The sequence below is a fragment of the Pagrus pagrus genome, assembly GCF_965226575.1.
Source record: "Pagrus pagrus genome assembly, chromosome: 14".
Taxonomy (NCBI): domain Eukaryota; kingdom Metazoa; phylum Chordata; class Actinopteri; order Spariformes; family Sparidae; genus Pagrus; species Pagrus pagrus.
Genome location: NC_140198.1, coordinates 14595822 through 14605921, shown reverse-complemented (window position 1 = coordinate 14605921; position 10100 = coordinate 14595822). Strand labels below are relative to the sequence as shown.

General features: G+C 38.6%; 1 protein-coding gene across 1 annotated transcript; it reads left to right on the top strand.

Annotated features, from left to right (window-relative positions):
* Positions 1–5978: 5978 nt before the first annotated feature.
* hrh2b (histamine receptor H2b) lies at positions 5979–8705 on the top strand (the record flags this gene model as incomplete). Its single annotated transcript, XM_084373037.1, has 2 exons — positions 5979–6608; positions 8226–8705. The coding sequence occupies exons 1-2, from the start codon at positions 5988–5990 to the stop codon at positions 8703–8705; spliced, it is 1101 nt and encodes a 366-aa protein (XP_084229163.1). The 5' UTR covers positions 5979–5987.
* Positions 8706–10100: the final 1395 nt, after the last annotated feature.

Here is a 10100-nt window from a genome sequence, read left to right as displayed (position 1 = left end):
AAGCAACACTATGTAGAAACAGTTTCTGAGTGCTACACCACCATCGGATGCAAATCCCAGGTCTGTCACAAGTTGTCAGACGTAATGTAGGTGCTAACTACACACAAAACTCGTTCCTATTTTTTCTTTTCTACTTTATCGACAGTGATATGTTGTGGTTTCTTTCTTGTGACAAATGTACTTATTGTAAGTCGCTTTGGACAAAAGCATCTGCTAAATGCCCTAAATGTAAATGTAAATGTAAATGTAAATAAAATCATATCAATACTTTGTCTTGAAAACTTGTATCTTGAAGTAAACATGCATGTGACACTGTGATCCTACCCTCTGAAGTTACATAGCGCAGAAACAAGTGATAGAGGGGCGGAGTGGCTGTTACAGAGATACAATTCACCCTATTACATGACACTGTCGATCAAAATGATTTTGAAGCTGTTATTTTAAGGTAAAAAAAAGTTACATAATGATGCTTAAAGTGAGTAAAACATGGCATATCTTACCCCATTTTCACCATGTAGTTTCTGCACATTGCAAGTAAAATATAGAGGCTACAAACATACATACAATGAAGACAGGTAATGATTCTATATGAAAAATCCCTATTTGTTAAATGTCATTTTAATCAGTTGAAATACTTCTTATGGAAAATTACACAATTTGACAATCTCCTTGTCATGAGCAGAGTCATGTGTGCGACTATTTAAAAGCTATGGGTGAGATAAATTATCAAGCTAAAACAACAGTGACAACGTTCATGGGCAAACAATGAATGAACGCATTAGAGGGAGTTAAACAGCATTTGTACCATTCCAAGTGTTTGTCTACGCAGAGCAGTGACGGAGAGGGAGAGAGGGAGGAGATAAAGAAAGAGCGTGAGTGAGAGAGAGAGAGAGAGAGAGAGAGAGAGAGAGAGAGAGAGAGAGAGAAAGAAATAAGTTTACACTTAAGCAGGATCAGGGAAACAGAGGAAAGCATTCATGATCTGGGAAAGCAGGTTGGGATCTGAGAGAGATCTACTGCAAAACAAACCATGTGAGGTGAGTCAACACGCTTTGAGCAACTTCATTTGGGGGTTCTATAAAACTCCCAGTCACAAAGACGATGTTTGGTGTTCGGACTGTTCAGGATGTGTTGCTTAGTGATTCATTTATCTCTCATTTTCTCTTGTTACACATTCACATGATGGTTTAGGTGGATGGTTGATCATGCAGCAGTAAATTGTTATAACACACAAGCCATAGGTACATATTCAAGGCAAAAACCTGTAAGTGGTTGCATGTGTGGCAGTTATTATAACATTATTGCAAGTCTGAGTGAACTTGTGGTTTTACTTCACCCGTCCAGCATATTAGTTTGTTAGCTGAAACAGGATTTAATGTTGTCACTCAGTTTAAATCATTTTGATCCTACATTAGCATACACTCTAACTTGCATCACTCTCTTTTGTTGGTTTCAACGTGTAGCTGGTTGATAAGATAATTAAAAATTATGTGGAAGTTGTTCCAGTAAGTCACAAAGAAATTAAATTTGTGTTTCTGCAAAGATGTTACTGGTCTGCGTTGTGTAATCAACACATCCTGGATGAACTAATGGTTAAAAATGTTGGTAACACTGTATGATAATAGTTATTTCACTGGTAACAAACATTGGAAGGCTTTATAGACCATCTATTAAGCAACTGTCTATTGTTACGTTGCGACTGATGTTTAAACAGTTTTACTTTGTAAACTGTTTATAATTACTGTGTGGTTTGTCTACAAACATTATTCGGCTGGCCATTACAGAGTTGCAACTGGTGTTTATAAACCTTTGCAAGTGTTTTTTAAGCAATTGTTGTGCAATTGCTATTTTTGTAAATTGCTTAAAAATGTTAAGCAATTGTATATTGTAAACGTGCAACTGATGTTTATATTACTTTGCAAATGGTTAATAAATACTGTGTAGTTCATCTATTATTTAGATGGCCATAATAAAGTTGCAACTGATGTTCATTGTTTGTTGACTATTAACTAAAGTTTACTCACATAAATGTAACATTTATTAATGATGGTTACTATAAGTACAACCAAAATGTCAGTTTGTGGCAGAACATTGTGCAACGACGAGGTATGCATACAAATGCACAGTACACAGATCATATAAAAGTCTCCTTGGCCATGACCTTGGCACATTGCCAAAGTATCATTCTGCTCTCAGTGGTTTCACTGCTTACATGTTGTTAAATAATATATCTATATTGTCGGCCTACCATGTGTCATTCTGGGCCGGATGTTTTGCCACGATGTTATCACACACTGTTGACTCATCCAACCTCACCAGCTAGATTGAATTTGTTCTATGATGCCCACCTTTGTGTGCAGATATACCTCTATTATATTAAGAGCTGCTGAATAGCAATATAATGTCATGCAGTTTAGTAGATGAGATCATTTGTAGTGTAGAGCACCTGCATATCTGATGACAGCGGTCCATAAATCTCAATTGGTAACTGTTAATAAGCAAACCATTGAGATATGCTGCACATGGCTTACAAAGCCAATATTATGTGGTTTGTAGTTGTGCAGGTAGTTGTAATACAGCATGTGGCCAAAGTTTACAAGCACAATATACCAATACATCCCTTTCACATCATATGGATCTATGCCAGTGTAGCAATGTCTGTCTAATTTTCTGGCACATTCTTCTCACATGGAGAAAATTTGACCATCATTTTTTCTGCCTCTTCTCTAAGGCTGTCTGGGAAGCAAGAAATTAATTATGCAATGAATTGTAAAATGATCTGGGGTCTCATCGTGGTAACACAGTGTTGTGTTTCACCTGTTACCTAAGTCATCTGGTACATCAGCAATGAAAGGCAAAATGAAAGCGTAGACAAACATGGATCATTTGTTGTTCTTTGAGTTTTGTATTAAATCCTCTTTGAGCACAGTTCACTACCTCTCTGTGACTCGTCATGTCCAGTGAAGCCTGGTTCTTGTGGGACCAAATGAAAGCAGCAGGCTGACCAGGGACACAGCTCGATCTACACTATGTCAGTGCTGAACAAGCAGAGTCACCATGGAAACAAGAAGTGTTTATCCCTGAGGGGATCTATTGACATTAATAAAAACCTTGGATTCTCTGAAAGGCAAGGCAAAGCTGAAACAATGGCTACTTTCAAATAAATTAACTTAAAGCCTGGGAAAACACAAAGTTGAAATCTTCATTAAAATTTCTATTGAAAAGGCTATTGAAAAAATAGATTATCTTTTCGATAGCCTGAAAAGATCATCTAATTATATGGTAATCATTTCTTGCAGAACACATTTTAAGGATGAAATTGTTACTATTGCACTTTTCATAATGATGGTAGTATAACAAAAAATGGTAATGCACTAATCCTAAATCAGGTTTGTTTCCTTTATAGATACCTATGACACAATGACGTATCTAAATCTTCACTACAATGATCACTGTGTCCTAAAAACATGTTGTTAACTCACGTTCAGTTCTTGCACCTTTTTAGGAGGATTCTGACTGTAAATAAAGATTTAATTATACTTCAATATATAATATAATTCACCAATACAGAAATTATTGTTTTAACACCCCCATCATTTCCTCCGCCCTACTTAGACATTATAACTATATATCCGCTGCTCCCTATCATTGTCACTGTAAACACTTCATATTCTCATATCTTATGTCACAGCAGGGGTGATATTGTGTCGGGAAAACCCTGAATGAGGTGACCTTACCTGACTCATTGTCACAAAACAAAGAGATAGAAGCACTTCCGGGAGGAAGTGGTAATCTGTACTTTCATGTTGTCCCAACAAGTTTGACATTTTCCTTCTTAAACATAAATGAGCGAGCAGTTTGTTTGGTTTAACAAGTCATAAAGTCGGAGGTAGTGATACGCTGCTATCTGTGTAAACCACAGCTACTATTAAATATTGCTTGTGTAACACTTTGGTTTTAGAATCATGTTGGATGGTGGAAGCTACCATGTGAATGATGGACATATGGTAGCTTCTTGTTTGAAAACTTAAATAACAAAACAAAACAAAAAAACAGCGACTGTCACATTTTTCAAATGATGTTACAGGTGTTTGTCCTACCTTAATGTTTATAATCCCTCTTTATCGCAAGGAGGTCAGATGGGTCAGGTCAAACAGCACCTGGCGTCTCATATGGATTTAGCCATGATGTGATAATTTGACTTGAATTAAATAACACAGGCTCAGTCATACTTTTGCCAAGTTTAAAGTTTGAAGATGGTAACATACACTCAAGACTTCTTTCAGCAAAGTTTTATGACAAATCATAGAATGGTAAATGGCGGTCACATATGGTTTAAAGCCCCTTAAATATACAGTCCCATCTAAGATAATATCAGTCCGCTGCTGCCTTTGATCATTAAACCTTAATTAGAGAATTTGAGACAAGCTTAACATCATCTATTTTTTATGGGAGTACATCGGATGGCCTTGATGTAATAAGGAAGCAGATGAGCAGGTTAAAAATAACACTATCAAACATGCACAATGTATACACCGTCAGAACAGCCTGTCAAACAGCAGTCTGAGGCAGTAAGAGCTGAACTACTTTAATCAGCCAATACTACTGGCATGATTTTATGTTTAAAACAGTGGAACACACTAGAAACACAGCATTATTGTCAGTATCAGTGCCTATTATTTTGAACTTCTAAATTTGTTGAAAGAGTGATATAGTGACATGAAACACAAATATTGGATTCATATAATATAATTGTATTAGCTGTCACTGGAAATCTGTCCAGCTTGTTCATTAATAAAGTTTTTCTTTGACGTTGCACATGTAAAAAAGACTAGTGATTTTAGGATGAAGCCTGATGATGAAAAAAATAGCTTAGCTTCCGACAGCTGGGACTTTGAAAGCGCACCTGACAGAAAAATGCCAAAAGTCTGTGAGTCCAGATGGATGATATTTTAGTCATCCATACATACTTTGAGTTATGATGTATATTCAGCTGTGTTATCCTTTTAAAGAGAAAAAGTAGTTTTAGGAAATATGTTTGCAGGTCTTTAATGTTCTAAAATAGGCAATAAAAATTAAATTTCATACATTATGTGGTCGGATACACAGGAATGTTTTCCTTTTTCCGACTGGAGGGCTGAAACTTGTTTACATTACTCCTTAAACCGTGACTGCATGTTTTATGAGTGTTTTTAAGATCTTGTCTTGACTTAGCCAGTGACAGTGATGCACAATATAGCTCAGCCCACGCTTTAGCAAACGCTTCCTCTCTGTAGTACATTTTTCCGTCCTCAGGGACAGCTCCCCAACCTCAACATTTGTTTACACAAAGGCACATTGTCCTTATCTCACTCTGTGATATGTGTGATATGTGTACCTCCAGAACGGAAGGCAGTCAAATTGGATTGGAATTCCCAACAGAGTAAAGAGGACAATAAAGTCTACTCATGACACCAACTACAACCCTCTACCCTGCATACATGTAGCTAATTCAGCTCTTATTTTGGAGGTGGTATACATTTTCATGTAGAACTATATTTCAGAATGCTATGGCCCCAAGCTTTCTACATACTTTCTCTGATGACCATTTTTGGTAATATGACCCTTAACAGGCAGCTGCGATTAGACTATTCATTAAATGTCAGAAGGATAAACATGCTTTACTTTTGAAATACACAAATGTCCATTATATGGTGACATGTGCATTTTCAAAGTAATCACCTTTATTCTTGTTCACCAGGGAAGTGTTTACTTTGGAGGCCAACGGTGAAACAAGACATGGCTGGGGGGTGCTTTCCACTCTGTGATCTACTTCTGAACCTGATTAACTTCATGCACAGGAGCCATGGAAAGGATCCTCTGATGGAGAAGTGAACTGGTAGTACATGAGAGGATTTTCAAAACAAGTGGATGAGCCTGTTTGAACATTTTCTACTGAGATACAGCGGCACTGTCTCAGTGACCCACTGCCTGAGGAGGAGGTCACCATGATCTCCACAGCTGTCCGCTGGCTCTTCCTGGTGTGTTTTATCATTCTGACCATTGGTGGGAACGTGCTGGTATGTTTGGCTGTAGGGCTCAGCCGACGACTTTGGCGCATAGCTAACTGCTTCGTTGTGTCACTGGCAGTGACAGATCTCCTGCTGGGCCTGCTGGTGATGCCCTTGTCTGCCACTGTGGAGCTGCGCAGTGGAAAATGGCCCCTCGGAGGAGCCCTGTGTAACATCTACATTTCGCTGGATGTCCTACTGTGTGCAGCCTCCATCCTAACTTTGATGGCCATCAGTGTGGACCGATATCTAGCCATTTCAGCTCCTCTTAGCTACTCCCGGAGAGTTACCCCTCTAAGGGTGACACTGGCCATGATCGCCATCTGGGCCTTGTCACTGGCTGTGTCCTTTGTGCCCATCCACCTGGGCTGGAACACAGTGGACTACAGAGTGCAGCACTTGGACTGGGGCATTGGGGATGAGGACAAGGAGGGACGCTACTGCCAGTTTGAATGGAATAACAACTATGTTCTTATTTATGCCTTTGGCTCATTTTACCTGCCTCTGCTGCTTATGTGTGGAATGTATCTTCGCATATTCAGAGTGGCGCGAGAACAGGTCAGTGTTTGTTTATTTAAATTCCCTCATGTATTTAAATTATTTTGTTAAACATGCTGAGGTGGGATATAAAAGGTCATAACTTGGCATGCATTAGTTTTTGCACCTGACTGAGGCTGTTGTTTTAGAAATCACAATTTCAAATTAGTGATTTGCATTTGAATGGAAACCAACATTGGAAACAGACTTTAAAATGACATTCACAAAGTCATATTCACTTATAATATATTCAACACATCCTCATACCTAAACCACTGAATAGGCCGATACCCAGTGACTCCCATGACAATAATTCTAGGCACATGCCATGGGCCTCCTTGCCACTAGGGGGAGCCGACAGAGGGGAAAAGAACATCAACTGTTTTATTTATTCATTTATTTATTTAAAAAACAAACCAACATAAACAACATTAGCATCAGAGTATGGGAAAAAGTGTGCCAGTGGTTTCACCTGACCGAAAGTCAGGAGATAGTATCTGTAAATGCAAGTTTTCCATTTCAATATGTTAATCTGAGTAAGACGCATTAAAGTGAAATATTAAATTCATATAATGTGTAATAACTTTGTACCAAACTGATTGCATATAAGTAGATAATCTAAAATATATGCCTAACTAAATTAATGAGCATAATATTAAAGGATAACTACCGTTTTTTACAATCTGGACCTTATTTCCAGGAAAATATATGGTCATGTACTCACCCAGATAACTTTGGTGTCATTCGGCGTCGTTCGGACGAAATTAGATCCAGTGTAGCGCCGATATATCCATATAATGCGAGTAACGGGGCATCGACACACAGCCTCTATATAACGCATTATCTACCACGAAACTAGTTCATTTCACCAATATTTTGTTACGATATGCTAGTGCTATTCCCCTCTGAGTCCGGGCTCGTCTGTTGTCAACATCCGGGGTCTGTAGGTTGCCCTACTACCTCTGACCTGGAAGATGTCGTCTCTGAGCTGCGCGCGCACCCGCGACAGCCCAGCTTGTTTACCTACGGGCCCGGACTCAGAGGGGAATAGCACTAGCATATCGTAACAAAATATTGGTGAAATGAACTAGTTTCGTGGCAGATAATGCGTTATAGAGGCTGTGTGTTGATGCCCCGTTACTCGCATTATATGGATATATCGGCACTACGCTGGATCTAATTTCGTCCGAACGACTTCAAATGACACCAAAGTTATCTGGGTGAGTAAATGACCATATAGTTTGCTAGAAATAAGGTCCAGGTTGTAAAAAACGGTAGTTATCCTTTAATCATGTGGCAGTTTTGTTTGTTTTGTTTGAAAGTCTGTTTGTTTAACCCAACGATTCACCCCATCCACCTCCTAACGCAGACTTTGTCGCTCTCTATACTCTGTCACTTTACTTCCTCCTTTGCCACTATAATAACTAATATGGCCACTAGAGGTCGCTAACAATTAACCTAAATATAGGTTGTAATAAGGTGCTTGCACAGTCAACCTATAAGGCCATTCTTCTGATGAAGACAGGCTGGATATATTGCAGAATTGAATCCTCACACTTCCATACAGGACAGTGCGTGACCTCATCTTATATTCTGTGTGCTGTGGCGCTCTAACTTTTTCTCAACCCATCTCTTCAGGTGCGGCGTATTCGTGCTGCCACTCCATCATTTGCACGCACAGCATCAACTGCAGCCATAGCTCGAGAGCACAAAGCTACTGCGACCCTCGCAGCTGTACTGGGGGCCTTTGTCATCTGCTGGTTCCCCTACTTCACCTTCTTCACCTGCATGGGCATAAAGGAAAAGACAAACCCGCCTAACATACTTCACTCTGTGGTCCTGTGGCTGGGCTATTTTAACTCTGCTCTCAACCCCATCCTGTATCCGGCCTTCAACAGGGATTTCCGCAGGGCCTATGCAGAGCTGCTTCGCTGCAGAGGACAGTCTCACAGAAAACAGCAGCTGACTCGTGTGTCTGTGCATAAACGATTGACCTTTACTAACGGACAAAGAATTCCTCGACAAACTGAGAAACATATAGACACAGTTAAGAAAGAAACTGAGGGGAAGAGCCTCACCATACATGAGGAAAATGGTTTCCCCAATGAGCCAAGCTGAAGTCCCGTTGACCCACTGCTGGACTGTAGACTGGCAGCAAAATGTTGTAAATTACAAACATGCTCCACTACTCACAGTATCAGATAGACAGTATCAGTTAGAATCTAACTTTGTTTAGTGTTTGGTGCCAAAGCTGATGCAATTTATGTCAAATGCAAGGCACAACATCAAGAATGAACATAACTTGTTGCCTCTTATTTTCTTGATTGCACTGAATTTTACAATCAGTGAAATTCACAGTATTGATATGTCTATTTATAAGATGTGTGTATATGGCATGTTGTTACATGTGTGACCATACAGCATTGTCAAATGTTCAAAATAAAGAGTAGGCAGAGCTGAGCTGAGTGGAATGAATGGATGACTCAGTAAGTTTCCAAGTAAGCTGCCTGGGGACACAGGTGGTTAAAAGTTTGCAAGTTGTTTATTTTCTCTCTCCTCAACCCAGCCAACAAAAGTGAATAAGTGACCAGCAAGTTGATTTGATATGTATAATGTGTGCATATGACCTGCATGACTTCCTGGATGTTTCCGCTGGGAAACTCCACTTTAACAAATAAATTAAGACAAAATACATCAAGAAATTAAACATTATTTTTTATGTCGTTTACCCGGAACATAGTGTAACTCTGAGTTAGGATGAGGATAGGTTACAATAACCTATCCTCATGAAGTCACAATATTTCTAACGAAGCTGCACGCAAAAATCCTGACTGTCTACTGCACACACACTATATAACAATATGAATTAAAATCTATGTCAAAGACGTACCTATGATAACTTTGCTGCCTTTATGTACTATATATGCTGCTTGGACTTTTCTCATGCATAGACATCAACAACAGTTGAAATATCTTGACACTGTAACCCATTGTCACTAGTCTCAGTAAAGATAAGGAATGTAAATGGAGTGAAACGTGAGCGATAACTTTGAGATGGATTATTGGAAAGAAAGCACACTGATAGTTTCAAAATAAATTTGACCTACATTACATCTGACTAATTGTCGCAGACCTGGGATTTGTACTCACGACGGTGTTGTTGAGCTCAGAAACTGTGGGGGGCGCCAAATCACACAAAATGCCAATTTCTAAACAATGTTGCTTTAATTCATTTTAATTAATTACCAAATAACAATTTATAATTTCAATTAATAATATAATGAATGATGATATTTCATTATAATATGTTTTATAATAAAGTAATACATATGAATCAAAGGCTAATTGCCTCTTTGTTACACCTTTATATGTATATATATATTTTTAGACATTGTTGCTCATAATCTAATCCCTGACAAATGTTTCTTTAATTAATAAATAAAATAACTAGGGAAAAATATATATACATGCACGCACACACACACACACACACACACACATATATATATATAT